Here is a 24,141-nt window from a genome sequence, read left to right on the forward strand (position 1 = left end):
ATTTCATCCACAGATTTTTTTTTTCTCCTTCTTTTTAAATTCCTTTCCTAGGTAAGTAATCTGCTGACCATCATGCAGCTACTTAGCTGTTTTTGAGGTTTCTACTCCATTTCTCACAACACACCTATAACTAGTTTTATTCCCTGTTCTCGACAGGCAAATTACTTAGGTTTGTTGAGCTCCCATTTTCAAAAAGTGTAACGTGGTTTTGTTCCTAATTAGACAAATGCATCATCTCTTCCCAAGGAGAAGGCCACCTAACCTAAATCTGTGCCCTTTCCAACAGATTTTGATCTTGGTATTGTTCCTGTCCTTTTAAAGACCGATTTCCTGAGTATTTAATGAGTTCTGATGTTTCTGGGATTCATAGCTGTTTTATATAGTACACATACAACAAACACACACCCCATTAATAGTTTCTTTTATTTAGGATGATTGCCTTTTTCTTCTTTTCCCACAGACATATCATCTTTGCTCCGAGCAGCCACAACAAATATGCAGGTGAATCCTTCCCAGGAATCTATGATGCCATGTTTGATATTGAAAGCAAAGCTGATCAACATGAAGCCTGGGAAGAAGTGAAGAGGCAGATTTCCATTGCAGCCTTCACTGTTCAGGCAGCAGCAGACACACTGAAGGAAGTAGCGTAAGATGAAGGCTTTGAAAACTCCCAGAGCAGAGCAGAGTGTGGCACACAGAGCTGTCAGGCTGCTGCAGTGTCCCTGACTCTCCCCAGTGTCCCCGACTGCCTGCCCTGCCTGAGTCTGCAGCCTCCCAAACCACATGGTAGGTGAGCAGAGCTCTGTGTGTCAGAGAACTCCTGAGCTAGGAATTGCTGCATCTCTGGTACTGACAGAACTGTAGCTTCATGAACAGCCCTGGATGGAAGCAAATTTGGGAGTAGAGAAAAGTGGGAAGGGGGGAAGCAGGAACAATCAGTTTCTGATTAGAATTTTCTGAGAGATCTGCCAGCTTTGAGGACCCAATGTTTTGAATGTATAGTTATGAAAACAATTATTTGCCAAGCTACCCGCAAATTTTGTCCAAGGCAGTGATCAGCAGCACACATTTTGATGGAAAAAATGTAATACTCAGCCTGTACATTTTTCTTGTTCTGAAAATTACTTTTATAATAGAAGACACCAAAGGCATCTCTGCATTTCAGAATCTATTCTGCAGGACCAGTGAATGCTCTTTACACAGATTTGCTTTCTTTTCCTTGAAAAAATAAATAAGTGACTCTCCCACTGATTGCCAAAGCAGTACTGGCCATTCCTGACAATGAGGGAAAACAGCTGCTTATATGCAGAAATCCAAAAGCACGGTCTCAGTGGAATGCATATCCATCCCTCTGAAAGTCTCTATGCATCTCCCTCCTTTATTTGCACTTTGGAAAAGTGCAGATCTCTCTCCCGGCTCTTTTTGGCACTTTCTCTAGTTCTGAACCCATGGCAGCTTTTGTTCCTGTTTTTTCCCAGGCAATCTCTTTCATATTTTTTCCATCTGAAGGACCTGGAGGACATTGATACTATTAGCATGGAGCTTGAGATAATTCTGTCTTCAAGTAAGACCTGAAGAACATTACCCATCAGGAGCTGATTTTACATTCAAAGAGGAACTGAAATGCTTGAGAAAGCCAGTTGTACAAAACTGTTTAGTTTGTATAAGAAGAAAAAAAAACTTAAAAATTTCTTGCTTCATTTACCCTTTGGGTGTAATTCTCATCTACATGCTTTAAAACTAATAAAATTGCTAGAATTTTACTGAATCCCATTCCAGCTTGTGGAAACTGACATTAACCAATTTAATTTCTTATGTAAAATATACTACAGTTTTTCTCACTACCATAAATTGCACCATGTTGTGGGAATAAAATCTTCTTTGCTTTATGGGGAATAGAACAGATGTGGCCCTAAAAAGGAGAGAATTAGAAAAGCTGGACAGAGTTGCTGTTCTCATCTCAAATGCCTTGAATTCAAACAAGGGAACCAGAAATAACTTGTGGGAAGTTGTTTTGGGGGATATATGCCACCAAGAAGAGAGGCTTTCCCTGGCATCACCTCCAGTACGCCTCTATGGAAGATGAAGGATTGTGTGCTTGTGGATGTTATTCTCATAATTTACTGTTCAATTGCTTTTCACAGATCAAGCCTTAGGCATGTGAGGAGGAAATTACACTTCTAGAGTCCATGCTTTACCTCTTCTGTTGGGAAATGGAGTGCAAAACTGACCTTGCCAGCACACACATAAGAGACAGGAGTAGTTGATGCTGGGGCACAGAGGTAATTCTCTCCCTCTACTCAGTCAAGGCTCCACCTGGAATGCTGCTTCCAGCCAAGGCCCCAACATGACAGCCATGTGGGCCTGTTGGAGCAAGTCCAGAGGAGGCTATGAAGATGATCAAAGGGCTGGAGTATCTCTCTCATGAGCACAAGACTGAGATGGCCTAGGGTTGTTCAGCCTAGGAAAGGGCAGGCTCTGGAAAGACCTTATTTACAGCCTTCCAGTAGCTAAAGAAGGCTGAAGAGGGAGTTTACAGGGGTGTGTAGTGATAGGACACGGGGGAATGGCTTCAAACTGGAAGAAGGTGGGTTTAGAGTAGAAGAAATTCTTTACTGTGAGGGTGATGAGGCACTGGCAGAGGTTGCCCAAAGAAGGTGTGAATGCCCCATCCCTGGAGGTGTTTGAGACCAGGCTGGATGAAGCTCTGAGCAACTTGAGGTCTAGTGGAAGGCATCCCTGCCCATGGCAGGGGTGCTGGAACTAGAGGATCTTTAGGGTCCCTCCCAACCTAAACCATTCTATGAGCCTAAGAACAGCAACTACATTTTTGTTGTTCTCTTTACTTTTACCTAACTGGGGATGCTCACAGTTTTCATCTCTACATCTGTAGCTGAACTTACTGCTTAAGAATATCTTGCAATGATGTGACTGGTACATAACTGCACTGTGGTTTTTCTCCCTTTCTCTGAATGGTGTGCCCTTCATGCTCCATCATAACTTCACATTAACTGCAATGGGCAGTACTGAATGTGCCTCCAAGGGAGGGTTAGGCTATCTAGATGGTGGAAAAAAGCCATTAGTGCCTCTTCCTCATGAGCAGCAGCCAACTTCGGATCTGCCAGTGGTTGCTGCTGTAGGATCATCAGAGTAGAAGGCAAACAAGGAGTTTCCACATTGTAAGGAAATATTTGATGGAACTTTCTTCTTCCTTAATTTACAGAAATGTATAAACCAGTGAACAAATGTTTCACCAGTAAACATAACTCTCAGTAGTAGCTAGCCTTTGAGGTTCTGTACTATTACCTTGCTGCTGCAAAAGAACAGACAATCTCTCCTTGCTTCCCTGTGCAGTTTGAAGCTGTAAGAATAAATTACAGCTCACAGCAGGCTGAATGCACAGCTGGCATTGATCGCTTTGTTCCTCTTGTCAACTTAATTGATAACTGGGTGAATGTGAGATTCATCATGACCAGCTACATCCTGAGAAGTACTCAAAATATATTAAATCTATTTCCATTCTTGTCTATAAAGTTCTACTGAGGGAGAGTGATATCCAAACCCTTATAAATAAGGAAATCAAACCACTTATAAATGGCTTATACTAAATTCCACAAAATCCCTTATTCTTGGTATTGAAAAGATCAGTTACTCAGGACTGGAAAGCCTTTAAAGATCCCTTTCAACCCAAGCCTTTGTTTTATCCTATGACTGAGATTCTCTTATGGTTGAAATACCTTTGGCTTGCCTTTGGAAAGAAATCTGTAACCCTAGGTGCTGGAATTTCCAGGTGACACTCTGTCAGACTCATCTGGAGACCCCTCTCTGCAGCTGGTAGAAATTGGACATGCATGACTTGTTTTTTTCCTCTCTAAATTCCCCTAGTTTTATTCATAGGATTTCAGTGTACAGTTAACAGTGCTATTGAAAAAGCTGAATGATGGTGAACATAATGAACTTCCCTATGGCAGAGCAGAGAACAGTAATTAAATGAAATACCGAAATCTTGCTTCTGCTGTTCGGAGCAGAACCTAAGTGCTGTTCCTCAAAGAACAGCACCTGCTCATATAAAGTGTCCTTAGAGAAACCAGCAGGAGCTGAATTTAGCAAGCAGTCTTTGTTAAGGTAAAAGATTGTTCCCATTACACCACTGAGACTTGTGCCAGTTAGAATCTATAAGGTCAAGGATGCTTCTGTCAGCATCAACAGTGCTTCTCCTGATGGATGCTGCACCCTTAAACATCCTCTTCAGCTCAGGGAGCTCAAGGAATCTAGGAGGAGTAAGAGTGCTTTGTTAGGCACCTCATGCCAGAGGGGCTGGACCTGGTTCAGTTAAACTCCAAACATGTTCCAACCTTTCATTGAGGGAAAGAATGGGAGAGGCAGTAATAGAAAAGCATTTCACAGCAGGGTATTGGATAAGAATAGACTTGCTAAGTTTACATGGCACCTTCCCCAGATGTGCTTTGCTAGTCTGCTGACAGTGCAGCTGACGTGTTCCTGATGCTGCCATCCACACTACTTCCAAACTTGGCTGTACTTTTAGAAGGAAACCCAAGTCACAGTTGCTGGACACAGCAACTGTTGTGACAACACACCCTTACGTAACCCGTCAGAAGCAGGAGTTCAGGCAAACATGGCCAGCTGTGAACACTGAGCACTCAAAGATTTATATCTGGAACCCCCCTACTGAAGCATTGCTTTTGTTTTTTCAGCTCTGCCTCCTAAGCTGTATTTCCATAGTTCCCACCAGAGCCTGCGTGCCTGGACACCACCAGCCTGCACTAAAGCTCTCTTCAGTCTGCAGCACACATCATATTATCCTGGCACTACCCTTACAGTAGTGTGGGTACTGACAGCAGTGATAGTGTTGTCCACTGCCATGGCAGAGGGCTCACACATAAGCATCCTGCCAGTCTTATTACAGGCAGAGGGAAACACACTTTGTAACTAAAGACAGGTTGATTGTTGGTATGCTCGAAATCTTAATTGTGCGATTGAAGAATGATTAGGCTCTATTATTAAAGAAAAAAAAAAAAAGAAGAAATTACAGAACAACCCCTTCAATGGAAAAGCAGTTGTAATATTTATGAGCTGTTTCTCTTCCTGGGATCTCTGTTACCCAGCATTGCCCCTTCTCCAATCATCCCGTATCAGTAGTCCTCTACACCACATCCCATGCCTCAGTTTTCAAGCCCCCTGCATCTATCCCTCTGTGACGTGGCACTAGTCAGCAGTATGTTGCTCTACACAATAAACCTACTTTAGTTTTAATAGTTTCATTAAAAAATATGTCTACAAGAAGAAACTACAGAATGAGAAACAAGGTACACCAAGTAAGACAAGAGCCACCTGGACATAAGAAAAGTTTTAACAGCCAAACAAGCCAGAACAAAGCTACAGGCAGGTTAAAAGAAGTTCAGACAAAGCAAGCCTGGCAGGTTCTAGGACCCTGCAGAGCTGGAATGAAGCTTCTGCCATGCTACCAGCCACAGGAATCCTGTGTTCATTGGACTGTCAGCAGAGATTGACATCTGGGGACTACATGGAGGAGGTCCCAAATTTTTTAAAGAAAGATCATTAAGGACAGTTATTTATCAATAGTCATATGCATACTTCAGTGTCCAGTCCTGGTAAACCTGAGAAATGGATGAAATTAACCCAGCTTTTCTTTCTGTATTTTCAAACCACCTCTGCTCACCCAATCTGGCCTGATGGGATTTTGGTTTTGCAAACATCATTCTTGTCATCTGCAGTCTGATAAAAAACAACCTGCCTGAGGACCAGGTATTTGAATAGGATTCAGAGTGCGACTACAGGACTTGGCACTTGCCCCTCAAGCAGCATTACACTCTGTTTTGTACTAAAACACAATTACCAGAATATGGAGAACCTCTGGCAAAATCTATCAGCTCCCTAACAGCTACTGCTCAGTCTGCACAAAACTGTACTTCAGACTTCAGTGAAGAACACCTGCAATGCATGGAGGAAAAAGGAGGATGTACAACACCACAGGTTGCAATACACTCCTGAATAGTTATGCTTATTGAAGTACCCTTATGGGGCAGTCTAAGGTAAAACATATGTGCATTATATAATACAATTGTGAAATACAAACTCTCATTAAAATTACACATGGTTTAGCTTAAGAATTATGCACTCAGCATTTGGGTATTACCACTAAACCACACTGAATTTCTGACCACTTTTCACTGTACAAGTCCTAACCATACCCAAGTCTTCAGGCAATGTGTGCCAATACAACTGTTTAATTATAAGTGCAATAAATTTAAATTGGCTGTTTTGGAAAGTAAAATGTTGTTGAGGGAAAATAACAGCAAAACAAGTGCTGATCAATGCTACTGTGTTCACACAGCAAGGATGTGAACCCTTACAAAGGTATGTCAGAAAATTATAAAACACTGTCAAGTTCAGCTGTTGGGAGTTGTTCATTTGCATCATCATTAGCATCTTCTCTGAATTAGTTTTCAACAACAAACATGTGACAATCTTTTTCTTAAAAGCTTATTTTCAACTACATTTCAATATTCTCCATTCATTTTACCAACCTTCTCTTCTTTACAGCTGTTAATTGCTCTTGGAAAGCTTAAGCATCCCACTTAAGTTAGCCAGTAAACTAAAACTCTGGTAACAGAAGAGCCAACAAGCTTCCAGTTCACAAAGCTGCAGTTAAAAGAATTTAAACTACCTCTTTATTGTAGGTTTTGAACATGAGTTAACATTCCAAATGTTAACTGCTTTCACTATGGGCAGAACATTTAAAATTTGGGTTGTTTATGTACACGATATTACCTGATTACAAGGCATTCCCTTAAAAAACCTCTAAATGAAGTCCCTTGGGGTAAAGACGCACACTGCATCAGCTCTGCCTTGTTATACACAAGCCTGATTTCCAATTTAGGAGAAACAAATTAGGTTAAGCACATTAGGCTAGAAGTATATTAGGTTAAGTTTTCTCCCAAGCATGGAATTCAGCAATAATATTGCAGTATCAATATTTATCATAGGTTTAAATCACATTTCAGAGAACAAGGTTTCTGGACTAAAAATATTTCATAGACCATTGTAAGGTGAAAGATCTGCCTCTAGGTAGCTTTAAATGAATTTTGTTGCAATGCAGCTTTAAAACTTAACAAGGAACTAATTCTTCAAATATTTGTTTCTAGTAAGTAACAAAAATATTTTATTCAAAAGGATGCTTCATTTTTTGCTTAACACTCATTTGACTGTGGATTACTGTTTGTAATGTCTGTGACAATACTTTGGTTACCCTCTGGTCAAAACATCTACACAAACTTTGGCGAAAGCCCAAGTTTTTATTACCATAGAAGATATCAGGCTTCAAGAGGTGAACCCTTTTCTACATTGAGTGAATGCCAGAGGTTTTGGAAAGTTATCTTCTTTCTCTTAGAAACCAGAAAAAAAAATTCAAAGCAACATTACCTTCAGCAACTTTAGAAACAGCCACTGTATCTGGAATTATTCCACTTCTGTTAAGCTTGTGACAGCTCAAAATTATTGGAATGAACACCTTCTGTGAAATGAGACAGGCCCCATCTCAGTAACCACACTGAGATTTCTGCAAAACTCATATCTTGACTGGGCAGTAGCTTTAGAAAGCAACAAGCAAAGAAAAAAACTACAGGTGGGAAAAACCCCTTGGCAATGCAGTTTCCCTCCTATATACACTTACATGTGGACAATGTCCACTTATATTTTACTTTAACAACCATGCTGCAAACTAACAGGGAAGTTTGCACCCATAATAAAAGGAGTCAAACACAAACCCCAAATGCAACCAGCATGTAATAAGAATTTTATTGGATACATTTAGAAAAAAAAGCTAGAGCATGAAGACACGAGATTAATTTCTGCATGTAAGTTTGTGAATGTGCAGAATCAAACAGCCATGCGAAGTCATCTCCTCTTCAACTGTAATTCAAGACTCTTATAATGGCAAAATTATTACCACCCCTTAAACAGTTCCAGACACATAATTCACTACTTTAAAAACATCTCCTTCCTGAACAGAAGTAAAAAAAATTTAGTAGCAAATTGGGAAAGACCAATCATTAACAGATACAGTATTTAATCAATACTCATGCCATGTTTAAAGAATGCAAGCCAAAAATGCATCATTATGTTGAATAGGTATATTTTTTTCCAAGGCAAAATTCCTATTAAAACTAATTCCTAAACTACTGAAATGGTGACTTGATAATGTACACAATCCAGAATACCATCCAATGGAAGATTTTTCTGTCAAATTGTATCAGCATCTAAGAGTCGAAGTAGCTGATCAGTCCTGTGCTTAGCAGTGTATTAACATTTCACATAAATTCTAATTCCTCCAATAAATGTTGTTACAGATACAAGATCATAGAACTGTTAAGATTGGAAAAATGTCTAAGATCACCAACCACCAAGGTAGCACCATACCATGTTCACCATTAACCCATGTCCTTAAGTGCCATTCCCATGGTTTTTTTAAACACTTCCAGACATGGTGACTGGACTGCTTCCCTGGGCAGCTTGTTCCCCTTTCATTAAAATTGTTTTTCCTAACATCCAATCTAAACCTTTTCTGGTGCAACTTGAGGCCATTTCCTCTCATCCTCTATCACTTTTTACCTGGGATGCAATGTTAGGTATGAAATGTTAGATAGGAAAATGAGCTTATACATGAGGGAAAAGATTAAGATTTCTGTTGTAAACTTGTATACCCATGCAATTTTTCATATTATAACCGGATCATGACAGTGAAGTTTTATGTGCACCTACCTGGACAGTCAGCTCTGACTCATGTAACATGCTTGTCTACATGTGTAACACATAAACCCATACTGACACACTACAGCTCTTAAACACTTATTTATAAAAATATAGTTAGACGGTATCAACTGAATTTGATAAATACAGCACAAGATCTCAGAGCATGAAAAAAGGATGAATTTGACACCGAGTATTCTTGTTCATACTGCTTTGCAATACAGTGTCATATTATTAGACAGGTGAATGCCTGTGATCAAGTATCACTTTGCTTATTTGACAAATCTTGCTTTTAGGAAAGTATCCATCATGATTGGTTTAGTACACTACAGTTGGTCTTACCTTCTCTCCACACTTACTAATAAAAGTTACAGCCAAGCCAATATTCCATCAAAGTGTCTGCTACCACTACGCATTTCAAGAAGTCATTGCCTGAAACACCAGGAACAACCCTTGGTGTGTTGAAGCCTGTTGTGAGCAACTGCTCAAAACACACAAATTCAGTGAGTGATACAGCTCTTGCAGCTTCAGGATAGATGCAGACATATGGTTATAAAAAACTGCTAAGAATTGCTGCAGTTAAACAGACAGTTTATGGCAGTCAAGGCCATCTGAAGGTTTATACTTTTATTCTGAAAAGCATCCCAGGCCACAGAAACTATGCTGTTATTGTACAATCTATACCTTCTTGCCTGACCAAAGCTGGTGGGGTTTTCATCTATTCTTTAGCTTGTTTCCTTGCTTTTTTAAACACGTAAGCTTTAAAAGTGGTTGTATTGCCACTGATGGGGGAGTCATTATAGAACACTTGAAGTATCTTTAGCTTTGTTCTGAAAGTATGAAAAACAGGAGAAGAGCAGGAGGAATAAAAAAAGCAAAAGCAAAACTGGGAGCTTTCTTCCACCTATGGCCAAGGTGACTAAGCTACCAGCAGAACATAGTTTGAAAGAGTGAAACAAGTAACAGGATCCCAAAGCCTGCAGCAGCATTCACATGAGACAGCCCATTCATCCACATTTCTCTCCCTTTAGGGTTTAGTGCGCTAAGGCAGAATACAATTTACTTAAAAACAGAAATTGTTTTCCCAAGGAATTCCATTTTCCATGTAGTTCTTTAGAACAGGTTTTACATTACGTAAACCTAATGCACATGAGGAGAAAATATGTTTTCCATACTTTTTAAACATATTTAGGATATCTATATATCCATATGGATAGACACGCTTGAACTTGCTTGTTAAACAAGAACTTTATCCTGGCATTTAAGCACTACTAATTTTGCTGTCCAAGTTCAGAGTTCTGCACCCACAAACACAGATGGCATGCTAGTAGCTACAGCTATCTAGAATTTTTCATCCACTGATGTTCTCAGTGTCACACTAATAAGTACTCCACTTGTTGGTTCAGAACACATCAAGGAACATCTGTTCAATATTCAGAGGACCACCTGGCAGGCACATATTTTACCATATTTCATTTATAGGCTTGTACCCTATCACTTTGCAGTACCTGACATTTTCTGATTTAAAAAAAAAAAAGAGAAAAAAAAAGGCATTATTAGAGGTTAACAGAATCTATCCAGCAGAATTTAGAGCTGAAATTTTTAAAAGGGCCCAAGGGAGCATACAAGCATGCTCAAACTAAGTAATGAGGACAAAGGATCTTGAAATTAAGGTAGAGAAGCACCAAAACAATTTTATATATGTGTGTGTATATATATTTGTATCACCAGTGTAACCTTCTTGGTTTTCAGGGATGGTTTCTTTGGTAATGTATTTCCTACTACTTTAAGCATGAAGTAGGACTTCAAGTACTATTAGAGAAAGAAGTCTGAGTCAAATCATACCTACTGGAAAACAGCAAGATTCTCAGAAATCTGTATTTCATTTCAGAATGCCTTTACTACACCCTGTGTTTCTCCTGACGCTATTCCTAGTCTGCCAAGGCTGGAAGATGAGCATCCACACACTTTTAACAGTCCACAAGCCCTCTTGTTTATGTATATAGGATTAGGCACGATAAATAATGGTGTGCATTTTTTATTACTTTAATAGGAAAACATTTTTATTTCAGCTGCAAGCCAAAATTAAGAAACTATTCCAACCTGAAATAGAAAGTAATGTTACTGTGTGTTGCTGCCTGGATAAAAAAAAATCTCATTTTTACAGCTATCCTGTTTTCAGCCACACACCTTTACTGATGAACTGAAAATAAAACTAAGGTCTTGATTTCTAGTTACAGTCTGCTCAAAAGATACAGTATTCTTTCAAAGTATTTTGATTCAAAGGTACAATTACAATGAGACAGAGATTTCAAAGCATGTTGTTTCTCCTAAGATTTACCCTGTACATAACTGCAGTTTTTAGATGACCATCCTCAGAGTCAAGATTTCCACACACATCTATGTGGAAATTGTTTTACCAAGACACCTACAGTGTGTCTTGGTTCCTCCTACTACACATATCCATCTACTATGAGAAGAGCCTTGAGATTTTCAATGTTGTAAAATATGACAGACTATACATTCTAAAGGCTGCCACATATATACAGCACTTTGGTAATTTTACAATAGTTTGCTGTTTGCATACTATTCACAGCTGAAATGTTAAGTTATACAGCCATTTCACTGTCCATTTGCTTTTATATTTAACTATTCAAATAGCAAATGTAAAAGAGTAAAAAAAAAATCCCTTCTTGCCACCTTTTTTAAAATTTTAACCTGATCTGCTTTGATACATGAAAGACAGCAGGAGTCAGCAAGTACTGAAATCCTTGGAATAACACCATTCATTTCATATTTCATTCCTCCCTAAGCCAAGAGGTATTGAAAGAAACCTTTGTTTCAGAACATGAAAGTCTACAAGTATACAACTTCCTATTTCTCTTTATGTAACCTTTTAGTCTAGATGTAGAGTTATATGCTAATCAGTTCAACCTCAGATTTTTCTATCTGCATTACTGCATGCTTCATAACAGTGTTGAATTTAACACAGGCTACCAAACGCATCCAGTCTAAACAGAACAGCTGGAAAACAAAGACACCCACTGTGAACAGAGAGCATATCTACTGGGATAGTCAGTGTATGGTAGGGAAGGTCGCAAGCAAAGGGCAATAGCTGTTTTACTCTAAATTCCCATGGAGACATTGCATCTAGCATAAACATACCGATGGGAGCAAGAGCAGAAATAACTGTTACCCTTTCAAGTTTACACCCCCATTTACTGTGCGTCAAATTTCTTTCTAGAAGGGAACAGATCAACTAGCATTAAAAAAAAAAGAAATCTATATAAAAGATAAATATTTGATTACAGTAGCAAGTCACCACTTCATCATGGGAAATAACTTGTCTCTTGGAATCGTTATTGATCCGAAGTCTCCTGTTTTGGTTGTGTGTTGGATACTGGTAACTCCAGACTTGCCCATAGCAGGGGCTCTGCTTTTCTCATAGTGAGCTCAATCTTTGTAGCGGTCATGTTCACATAACTCCTCTTTACATCGATCACCTAGAACAGTAAAGGTATTTCACACTTTAATTTAACAGACTGACAGACGTTGGGGATTTAAGCTGGGGAGTACCTCATCACTAAATTTCAGTGGATGTTTAGGTAGATGAAGATCCCTCTAGTATCTTGAAAAATCAAGACTGTTTCCCATTCTCAAGCTATGGAATGTTTATGACAAACATATGCCTATGCATATCTAACATACATCACCAAAGGTTTTCCACAATACCACTACGATGGTGTTGGGATCAGAAACGACCTTCTGTACAAAGCAGTGCCCATTATGATGTCACACTGTATCTCCCATGTAATTTTATTCAGATTTAAAGGTAATTACTCAATGTCATGCAACAAAAATTCTTTCAAAAAACAGAGTAATAAGGAAAACCAAACCATTTTGAAATAGAAGAAGCTAATGGCTTTGAATTAGAAGAAGCTAATTCCTTCTGGGATTTTTTGTTTGTTTCTTTTTAACAGAAAAAAATATCTTTATACTTACTCCCCATAACTTCACACTACGATGAAACTCCTTTTCTCCTTCAAATACAATATGCATATTTACCTTAACAGGAAAAACAACAACAAAAAAGAAAAGTTTATCATGTTAATAAAACATCTGACACCCCAAGCATGTTTGAAAAGAATACAGCATTTTAGGACTTGGATCCTACAATGACCAAAGTGATAAAATTGTGCCCCAGAAATAGAGAGGAGTATCTATTTTAATAGATTATGATACAGTCGCAATCAACAGTGACCACTGGTATCTTATAATTTTAGATAAAGAAATCAGAAAGGCATTTTAACACCTGTTTAATATTAGTAGCTGTGAAACAGCATACAATGAAGAATGGTATCAAATTATATTAAGTCAAATACAAGTAAATGATGACTCTATAATTATTTATACATATGGTCATGTGAACCCATCATGCTTGAGTTTTAATTATGGAAGTCAAATCAAAGATTTTTTTTTGCATACTTTATTGCAGCTTTAAAAAAACCTGACACATTCAAGAGCAGATGTCCAAACAGAAGGCAGAAAAAAGCTATACATACTTGAACAAACACAAATGCCAAGAAAAAGCAGTTACTCAGAAAAGAGTCTTATGTTATCTCTGCCTTGTAAATAAAGCTGAAGAGATTTTCCTAGGTTCAAGTTGCTGATCTTAAGGTAGAGGCTCACCATTGTGCTATTAGCTTCAACGTAGCTCAGATCAGGGACAGAGTTTTTAGCATATACAGAAACAGTCACTTCTCCTCCAGTCTGGTGCCAATCATGCCTGCATGGAACTACTTTCGTACCCTATATAAGGAAAAAGGTACAGGAAAAAAAAAAGACTTAGAATTACAGTTGAATTTTTTTTTTACAAGGTTAACAGCATAAACACAGAGGACTATTTTAATAGCCAATTAGCATAGCTAATAAAGGACTGTATTTCATCTTCACAGGAGACTCAAGACTCCACTTGCAATTCTTTTTACTAAGAATTTCAGTATCTCCCTCTCAAACAAACTACAACAAAAAAATGTTACTTGGTGGATCAACTTCCTTTCCAAGACTCCAGTTAGCCAGCAGGTTATAAAAAGGAACTGAACAAAGAGAAAGAATGCCATGACTCCAAGAATGCTTCATAGTCCTGCAAAAAAAATTTACTACTCTCTGTTCTCTGATGCAGAAAAAGTAAGTAAACTGTGAAAAAACTCTCAAAATAAAAACAAAAAGCTAAGATAAAAAAATCCCTTGTTGGATAGAAGCCCATTATCTCAATACACATACAATTAATATACTAATGGTTTCTTTAAATGTGGATAAAATTCTTTACTCTTTTTCTACACTCTCCTGCTTTAGACTCACCACTTCAACTTTTTTTTAATCCTTCCCTTCTGCACTTGCAAATAATTCTTGAACAAAAATATAAATATTCAAAGCAAGCAGCAATTATAAGATTTAAAGTAAGCAAAGGATTTGTGAAGTAATTGCTCTGGAATAAGGTAATGAAACTACATTTCTTATAATATATCTTCATTTTCTTTTGTTAAACATTCCTGATGTTTGCAGCGTCAAACCCTTTTTGCCTCAGCAACAGAAAATACATTCATACCAAGAACTTTTTGCTCACCTGTATCCATCATGTGACCAATTATAATATTCTTAAAGAATCAAGTACTCCTGTACCACAGACTACTTCATACTCCATTTCTCAGTTTTCCTGCTGTGCACATTATGTATCCTCCACATTATGTCAGAGGTAATATATAATAACCTGTAATATCTCAGCTACAGTATAACTCAATCAAGCTACAAACTACATTTCAGTATTCAAAATTCAGAATGGCCAGTTACAGAATGAAATCTTAATGCTACTTACTGCATCCTTTTTAGTCCACACGTGTGTTCCTCTTGTGCAGCCTTCTTGAGCTAAAAATGTATTGAAGTCAGAAGTTTTTCTTTTACAACAGCTCCAATACTTCATCCTTGAAAGTTTGCAAAGTAATTAACAAACAATATTTAGGACACTATTTACTGTGAACATTTAAGATCTTTCCTTTATGCAGTATTACTGTTACTTCCATATACTCTTTTCAAGCATTGCCATTTTTGACAGAAGAGGGAATAGAGAATAAATCAAGGCAACATCTACAAAGAAAGCAGGAATACACAACAGACTAGTTAAAAACCCCTGAAGTTAACTGAATACTAACCCTTCACAGAACACAGGTACAAAAACGGAAGTTAGCAGAATACTAACCCTTCGTGGAAAATAGGTACACCAGAATGGTATATACATACTTCTTCTGTGCTGTGTGGTCCTTCGTATGTCTGGTGGGACAAAGCATTTAAAGTGTATTACTGCTACAGGATTTGCAGCAAGGAAAAAAATAAAACACAAAAAAACCCAGAAATAATGACCAAAGTACAACAAAGCTTTTGGGTAAATATTCTAGATTTAATGGCTTGTTCTAGGTCTTCAAAGTAACTGGACAACCTTCCTTCACAGAAGGGTCTCTGGCACTGCTAAGAAGCTGTACTTTATATTAGTTCAGTGGCACATATGACACCACCTATGCTCATAAAGGTTACCGCAGGTCTTCATAGAGATTTTTGTCTCTAAAATACTCTGAGCATTCAGAGAAAACAAGAATTTAACTTGAAAATAAATTAAATCTGACATTCATAAAACACATGGATTCTCTAGAGAAAGTAAAACAAACAATATACAACTTAGCCACTGCATATCAGATCAGTTCTTCCCAACACAAAGACTGTCAAAGTTCTCCTCCCAGCAGAGCTTCGGTAAATAATGCAAAATCTGCCAGGTAAAAAAACCTATTTAAATTTTACTGTCCCATTTTGCACAAAACAAGCCCGTCACTTAAAATGACTACATAATATAATGACTAATTTTGATACTAGAAGTGTTAAAACACTGACTTTTTAATTCCTGCAGGAAGCATTAACTCTTAAGATCTGTAGATGCTTCTGATCTGTACACATTATCAAGAGCAACTCAAGTGTTATCAGTAAGCCACCTCTCACCAACACTATATTTAACGTTAAGTTCAAACACCTCAGTACCATGTATTTGACAAGCTTACTAATTAGAAGTTCGTGACAGGTTTAGGAAAAAAATCTTCAACTTTCTGCAAACAACTCACATTTGTCCATAATGACGTACATTATCAAATATGCATTTGTTAAACCAAATGGACTTTGTGCCTTTTCCAAATTAACTTGTAGCACACAAAAACCCAAAACTGCTCACTTAATAGCTGAGCAGCTGCATTTAGAGTACAACTGAACCACTTACTTTTGAACAGCCTGCATTTTTACATGCCGTCCCAATCTTGATTTCATCACTATCTTCCTCTGTAAATAGATTACAGAAAACAGCAAATGAATTGTATAATTGACCGAACATTTTGCTTTTATTAAGGACTAAAATGAGCTGAGGAGGAGATTAGAAAAACCTTCCTCTTCAAGCTTCTATTATCTGTCTGACAGTGAAATCTGCCAGAAAGGTACAGAGAAACATTCCAAAAGCTGTATTACCTATGCATCAAATTCTAGGCTCTATATCTTTACACATTTTAAGTGGGGTAAATAAAAAAAGATGAAGATGATCATTATAATCACAGGGGAAGCGAACAATCATTCATCTTGTTCGGTTTTGTAACACTAAGAATGTATAAGGCTTCAATTGCTGTCTATAAATACACACAAGGAAATAATCTGGATACCATGGAGAAAGAAGAGCTAAATTAGCTTGGCACAAGAACAAAAGAGCATAAAATAGCCACATGCGTAGGTTGAAATTATAAAGTTACTTAAGGAGCAGTGTACTTCTGGAACCAAATTCCAAATAAAATGTGGGAAGAAGGAAGAGGAAAAACAGACAAGGGAGAACCAACTAGTCTTCTGAGGAATTTCACCAATTTACGAAGGCTTTATATGATACTGTCTCTACAACAATAGGGAGTAAATTAATTTCTTGGTAACTCTGTCAGTCACATATTCAGAAATGGATATTCCCATTCTGTCCATTAGAATGGACATCCCATATGTCCATTCTAACAATGAAATCTTAGAAAAGACACAGTTCAAATAATGCTAATGACAATGAACTGCTCCTGACAACCAAGTCTCCATGTTCCCCACATTTGAACTTCAATCATCATTTCGTGGATTGGAAGGTATTTCCCAGATTATTAAGAAAAATAACATAATTACAGGAAACTATCACTGCAGAAATGACAAGATCAGCATTTCATTTATTTGTGTGACACTTAGCATCACATACCTACTTAATCTCCCTGTCTCCTTACCTTTTCTCCCTTCGTTTTCTGATGACAGTTTCAGTTTATCGAGAGCTTGTTTCAAGGAAGCTGACACTTTCAGCTGCAAATTTGTCATTGGCTCATCTGGGCTAAAAACATCCATGTATTAGTGTCAGCTTACTTCATGAGAAAGAATTTATAGAAGACGAAGTAGTAACTTTTAATCTTCCTACAAGACTCTTCCTTTCCAACCTCCCTTCAACAAACTACATTTGTAAATGCCAATCTGCACTGTTTATGAAAAAACAGACTAGAAACTTAGAAGGCAGTCTCAGCTTTCAACTGGAAATCCTCAATATTCTACAAAAATAAAAATAAATCAGAGATACTAAGGAACCTAAATTCAAACACCTCAAAATTATTTTTATTACTGTTTAAAGCACTTAACGCAGTTTGTAGTGGTAGTTTAAGTTGAGAGGTTATAGACTTCAATTTTTGCTTCTTGTGCTGAAATATTACATACTTCTTTGTCATAATCAGAATTCTTTTCTCATACTTTGAAGCTTCAGATAACATCATCACTTTAACCAAAACCAAGGTCTTCTAAGGTTAATTTCAGAATTTCTACACTTTATGAAATGTACAACACTGAATAACCAAGCAAGCTTTAACTTGGCCAAGTGACTACAAATTTGGAAAACCTTAAGTTTCATATACCGTACCTTGGTCTCTTAATTGTTTCCAATGGTTTTGGTGCCTGAATTATGTGTTCTTGAAACCTGGGTTTCAGTTCAGCTAGCTCCTTTCGTTCAGAGGTAGTTTTGACTTCTGGTTTAACAGGCTCAGGAGGTTTCTCGCTGTTATGGAAACCCTTTGTACAGCCCTATTGTGGAAAGCATATGTTTTTATTTATATATAAATGCAGCATAGTTCATATGTATTAAAAATTAACAAAAATTGCAACAAATCTTCTTGACTCATTTCTTCAGCTCCATCTTTTCCTTTAGCCCACTCTTAACACTGGCTGCAAAGGAAACCCTACCACTAAAATGGAAAATGTTCTCATTTTGGATAAAAGTCAAAAGAAAAATGCGTACTTTCTGTAGTCAAGCAAAGCAGCAATAAATGTTGACCATCTTTCTTTATTAGCAAGCAGTTCTTTCAAAACCTATTCTGATAATGTTAACAAAGCTTGAAAATGAGCCTTGACTTCAGCATTATATGAAGAAAAATAGAGCATATAAGAATTAAGACTGTTTTAACAGAAGTAGGCTAATTTAAAACATGTAAGCACATGCACCATTTAATATTAATCACTGTCACTTGACAAGTATAGAAATTGTAAATAATCATGAGTACATACCACAATGCTTAAGAAGTCAGAAAAGTCTGTTGTTCTCCTCTTACAACACGACCAACCCTATAAACATTTTGGAAGAGAAACAACATAGCCATCACTACCAAACTTGACAACGCTTTAAAAAAGCAAAGTATTTATTATATTTCTTTAAAAGATGTGGCATATCAAGATAAGCAATTGTTTTCCTCCCTACTGCAGACAATATTATCATCTGCAGTTTTAAAAGCCAGAGAAGTCTTCTAGTTTGCTGGTGCTGCCTTAATCAGAAAGTTCAGTAAATGTGAGGCAATACTTCCATGACAAGTTAGGTGTCAACTCTGTGCAACAGAAAACAGAAATGTTACTTCATCTCATTAAGTAACATGCAAGCAAAACAAAGAAATACTACACCTGAGACCAGGCTCACCTGCGGCTCAATGCACAGGCTCTCTTCCAAAAATGATAGGGATTTATTTTTTCTTTTCCTGAGCACCACTCATATCTTTCAATTTCTTATTTCCTACCAACAGAGTTGGATATGTGCATTGCACAGCTATCCAACGACATCAATCAAGAGCACTTTTATTATATAAACCAGAAATTCAATTTTAGAGCAAATTGCCTTGCCACTGTGAATAATGTATCTTAGAACACAAAGAACCTTATTAGAGGCAACAGTTTGGACTAACGCACCACCGCTTTGAAAGCTTAAGTGGTGCAACACAATGGGTTTTAGGTAGGTGGTTCTAAAATATCCTCAAAATACAAACTGTTTCCACAGTTGAGGAGACAAAAGGTTCATCCAGCTCACCTAGATTACCTAGAACTCATAGCACAAAGAAAACTGCTCATTTGCAATTATGGTAAATTTTTAAGTAGGTCAAGAGGCAGGATAAGGAGAAGGAGGAAACTTCGTACTTGTTTATAAACAGTGAGTATGTAAGAGAAAGACGGAGTAAATATAAGTTTTTGAGCTATCTGTATAATTTCTCTCTTCATAATTATGTGGAAGATTTTTGTACTGTATTCTGAGTACAGCTATAATTTTGTACAAAAGAATTTACCATTGTCTAAGCAACTGGAAAGGTGTTTGATCTAAGAGTGTTTGTCCCTATTTGCCAGTGGTACAAGATGGCTAATTCCAAAGTCAGGTACTGCAATATAAGCAACAGCTCACAGCAAACACACTGCCCAGCACAAATGCAGAAGCTTTCACAAGGCCAAAAGACACCACATTGTTAGGATGAGATGTACTTCCAGTAGAAGTAGTACTAAAGTACCAAGAAAAAAACAACAAACCACTCACTCCACTCAAAGCTCACTCCACTCCACTCACTCCATTCAAAGCTCAGCTAAATAGCAGTTTAGTGTTCTAAGAAAAGTCACTCAGGCTACATCAGCATTAATAAAGTGCCAGGCTCCATTTCTGGACCGCAGATTTTTGACTACACACAATTAAATTATTAGAATGATTTCCAGTACTGTTTCAGCAGTTGTGTCTGAAATGATCCCCTGTAAGCACTTTGTATGCATCCAGTAGATCCTGAAGAGGGAAAACAGTTTAGCATAAAACCAAGGATGGGCTATGCAGTTGGCCTAAGCACTAGAGACCCATCACAGGTATGCTTAATTTTTCACTGAAGATGGAGCCCAAGAATTCTGGACAGCTGCGTAAGAGGTGTGGGTGACCAGTCCCAATTTAACCAACATCCTCATCTGGCTGATTAAATAAACGTGACTGTTTTTTACAGCAGACAAATGTCACATACACATTAGTGCCCTGGCCACATTAGACCACAAGCAGCTGCTCTGAATTCCAAGCAGATTAATTAACTTAAAGAGTATGAAACTGCTCAATGGCTTCACAGTCCTATTTAGAGGACCTAATTAAACTGCTGAGAGACCTAAAGTCAGTTAATCAACAGGAAACAAGTCATCTAGACTTGTATGGAACTTAGACCATATGAGTGGAATTTTTCTTTTTCAGGAATGTGCTTTTCTAATTTCATGGGGTTGCTCATGATAGACTGAACAACAGTTTCTCAACACTGAAAGATCTGGAATTAAAAAGATGAAAAACCAAATAGATAATACTTAAAAGGACAGTTGCATACGTACTTTGAGAGCATCATGAAAAACAGGCACTCCTGGATGGTATGTGCATGAACCTAGAAGACAATGATTATTATTAATATTGAGGCATACCAAGAATCTTTATTCATATGATTACAAACCTAGCAAAATAGCCACATTTAGAATTCATGTATCTCATGAGCTGCCCCGCTTCCCCGAGTCCACATCATTACTCAGAAAAATCCAGATTTCACCAAAAAAGCTACATGAGTGCATATATTAAACATAAATAATCAGGTCTTCTTTCTTCTTAAGTATTATACAACACAAACTAGAAAGCAGGTATTTAAGACAAACTACTACTTCCACGTGAAGCAAGTAAACCTTCTATGGACCATCCCTGGCCTCCATCAGTAATCAGGCCTTACTGGTAATTTTGCAGAAGTAAAAAGGTGACCCTATTGCTACCTAACAGACAGAAAATACTGATTTATCGCTATAAATACATCTGTCTGAACCTGATCAGAGCTTTCTGTCGAGAGGTATTCTGTTAAAAAAGTCTCTTCATGAAAATCATGAGTTCATTATTTGAACCATAATTACCCTGGTTTTTTTTTCAATGTTTGTAGTATCCTAAGCCACTTAAGCATATAAACCCAAAGGTTACTCTTCCACATGCATGCAATTTTGATGTATCAATACTATTTATTACTAATAGATTCTGTACAAACACTACACTAGAACACAGCCTCCATTAATGAAAGTGTTTGTGAATACAAACGTTTATCAACATTACACAGCTGTTCTCTTTTACTTGTATTCCTTTAACATGTAATAAAACTGCTCTGATTATATAACTTCTCACTGGCATTTACTGCATGGACGGTATTTTACTGACTTGACTCTAAGCACTATCTTTTAGCCATTAAAGCAAAATTAGAAACACTTAAAATGACACAAATAGTAACAATGCACATAATAGGAAGCAAAAGAAAAAAGTGATAAATAACTTCATTAGCAATCTGCCTACAGATATTTAATAGGCAAAAAACCCAACCCAAACTTGGTTGTTTCTATCTTTTTTTATAAATATGTAGATTTTTAAAGAAACCTCATTTTGTATAATTTTTGTTGATTTTATATTCAGTGCCTATGTCTAACGCACTAATACAGTCCGAGGGACATCAACTCAAAATGCACATATTTTGGGACATTAGCCTTTCAGCAAGACTTACAAATATATCCATAAACCTCTACCAATTCCTTCAGTTTCAGGATGAAAAGCTAATGCTGGAAAACCTCACAGGAAAATTAAAAAGGAAAAATGTAGCTATTTTGCATAGTGACCAGGACTTCACTGTTTAATCAAATAAAAGAAGAGGTTAATTTTTTCCAAAAGTATGAAAGTATGTCATTAGAAGCATCACTAGAGTAAAAATAAGCTGTTCTGTAGCAAAAATTATTCCTGAGTAAGAAGACTTAAATGAGTATTTCTAATTCTTCACTAGAGAGATGCTGTTAATAACAGCTACCGTTTTAGAGACCAGAACCATCACAAAATCAACTAAGTCAGGGGTGGCTGAGCTCCAGCTCAAGGCAGACACGGACAAGCGCCTGGTTGTCCATCTGGCCAAGTGCAATCCTTTTTCCTCACTCCCTGCAGCCCCCTCTGCAGTAGGTACCAGGTGGAGCAAATGACAGCCCACTTGGCTGCTGCCTCCTGAGGGCCCTGCGTGCTCCAGGAGAGAAGATGCCAGGACAAGGAGCTCTGCAGTGCCTCAGCAGAGCCAGCGGCATCTCACCACTGAGCAGTCTGACCATTGTGGCTGCTAGAGGACAGTAAAACACCAGCCCATCTGTGCTCACACTGAGCGCAACAGAAAATTAGGATACAAGCAGATAAAAGCATATTCTAGTTCTGATTCATATGAGATCAGATTGCTGCAGCTTTTGGTTGCTATTCTACATTTTCACTGAAAAAAAACCCAAAAAACAAACAAAACAAGTTACCTCTCCACTGCTGTCAATACCTTTCCTTTACCAGGAAGACCAAAGTATTTCAAAGCCATTTTCTCCAACCTTCAGATAATTTTTGGAGACACAAGTAACATAATTTTTCAGGTTTTTGTTTGTTTGGATCTTTTTGATGTCAATTTCATACTCAAACTGATCCTACCGTGCACACACTACTATCACCTTACTGCTGCATTCTTAAAGCACTTCAGTCCTTTCATTAAATGTCAAAGTAGAAATTTGTAGGGGCCACCCATACGCAAAACTTGTTTCTCTGTAGCAATCTGTGAATAATTACATTTACCTTCTGAAATGCTTAGTCTAGGACACAGAGATTCCACTACATGTTACAGCCAACTTACTGAAACAAATTTCGTGTCATGAAGTTGTTTTCCCCAACCCAAGCACCTCAGAGCTAGCATATGGCCATGCCAACCAACCTGACCTAGTTTACTACAGCTTGATCACAAACTGTAAAGAAGTGTTACTTTTATAAGGAGCACAGGTCACAAAGTCCTAATAGGATTCCTTTTTTTTTTTTTAAACAATAAATACCGTTATCTGCTTTGCCTTTTGGGGCAAAAGGGTGTAGGGAACAGTGGTGAGTGGTGGAAGAGATCACTAAATTTAAGCATTCCGCAACTATGACCGCTTCTGCTGTTACTAATATTAGCAAGTCCTACTCAATATGTTGCCCCTCTCTACGCAAAAACATGTAGCTCAGAAAAATAAACACTCTTTATTGCCACGGTTCTAAACCACGAAAAATGTGCAAGCTAGAACATGTCAGCCTACTTCTAGCCCTGAGGGTCACTAAAAATTAAATTAACACAAAGAGAGCACTCTAGAAATTCAACCAACACAGTTACTTTATAAACCAGGTGAGGGCGAGCCGTCTGAAAACTCAACTCACCCTTCTGCACCTCTGCGGAATTATGAAACCCCAAGTGACAGAGCTTTAAATACACTTCACCAACATTCCCAGGAAACACAGAAGCACTGCAAGCGCTCAAGGCACTTGGAAGAGCAGGCACACGTGTGCAATTCAGACACATTTAATTACCTGCTGCAAGTCCACACACTTGAACTAAAAAACAGTAACAAAACCCAAACCGGCCAACCAAACTAAAAACCAAAAAGTCGCTGGTAACTGCGATGAATGCAACACCCACAGAGGGCCTCAGCAGAGAAGCCTACGCTGGCCTTGAGCGCCTTTGGCACACATGCCAGCGCTGTGCAGCGCCAGGCCTGCCCCGGCCCCACGCGCGTGTCCCCGGGCCAGCCGCACCCCGCGGGCCGGGTGACAGCCCCGCAGCGCCGCGGGGCCCGGCCCCGGGCGGGACGGGCTCACACCGCCCTGCAGAACCCCGGAGGCCACCCCCGCTCCCTGAGCCGGCAGCCAGGGAGGCACGGCGCCGCGGTCCCTCCGCCGCTCTCACCCTCCGTGTTGTTCTCGGGGTCGAAGCGCTGCCCGCAGCCCCGGTTGTAGCAGAGCAGCGACATGGCCACGGCACCTCCTGCCCCGCCGCCCGGGAGAGCGAGCCCGCTGGAACACGGCGGAAGGAAGAGGCAAGGAAGGAAGGAAGCCGGGCAGCGGCACCGGGGGCGGGGCAGTTCCCGCGGCGGAAAGAGCCGGCCGGAGCC

At 38.5% G+C, this 24,141-nt stretch overlaps 2 protein-coding genes across 3 annotated transcripts in view; one reads left to right on the forward strand and one right to left on the reverse strand.

Annotated features, from left to right (window-relative positions):
* Positions 1-10,328, forward strand: part of LOC119701182 (N-acetylated-alpha-linked acidic dipeptidase 2-like) — a 39,152-nt gene extending 28,824 nt beyond the window's left edge. Inside the window, exons 19-20 of one of the 2 annotated variants that reach the window (XR_005257035.1) lie at positions 461-786; positions 1,479-10,328. Coding sequence is in view for 1 of the 2 variants with exons in the window: in XM_038137429.1 (XP_037993357.1) it covers positions 461-650 (190 nt within the window). In the remaining variant the exon portion in view is untranslated. Of the gene's footprint in view, positions 1-460 lie in introns of both variants that reach the window. The other variant, XM_038137429.1, reaches the window with a different exon arrangement.
* Positions 7,822-24,141, reverse strand: CHORDC1 (cysteine and histidine rich domain containing 1). Its single transcript, XM_038137447.1, has 11 exons — positions 23,937-24,141; positions 20,530-20,579; positions 18,436-18,492; positions 17,795-17,955; positions 17,121-17,221; positions 16,106-16,164; positions 15,047-15,117; positions 14,666-14,771; positions 13,480-13,599; positions 12,793-12,855; positions 7,822-12,293 (listed from the first exon to the last, which is right to left on the reverse strand). Exons 1-11 carry the CDS (start codon positions 23,998-24,000, stop codon positions 12,150-12,152), a joined length of 996 nt encoding a protein of 331 aa, XP_037993375.1. The 5' UTR covers positions 24,001-24,141; the 3' UTR covers positions 7,822-12,149.

This window comes from Motacilla alba, chromosome 1, assembly GCF_015832195.1.
Source record: "Motacilla alba alba isolate MOTALB_02 chromosome 1, Motacilla_alba_V1.0_pri, whole genome shotgun sequence".
Classification (NCBI taxonomy): Eukaryota; Metazoa; Chordata; class Aves; order Passeriformes; family Motacillidae; genus Motacilla; species Motacilla alba.

Bases quoted from the DNA above. Each gene is read 5' to 3' on its own strand.
- CHORDC1 (XM_038137447.1), bottom strand. From the start codon at position 24,000: ATGTCGCTGCTCTGCTACAACCGGGGCTGCGGGCAGCGCTTCGACCCC. The intron at 18,493-20,529 runs GTACGTATGCAA...AAATGTTTATAG, and splicing joins TTTTTCATGATGCTCTCAAA to GGTTGGTCGTGTTGTAAGAG. The intron at 12,856-13,479 runs GTGAGCCTCTAC...TTTCCTGTTAAG, and splicing joins TTGAAGCTAATAGCACAATG to GTAAATATGCATATTGTATT.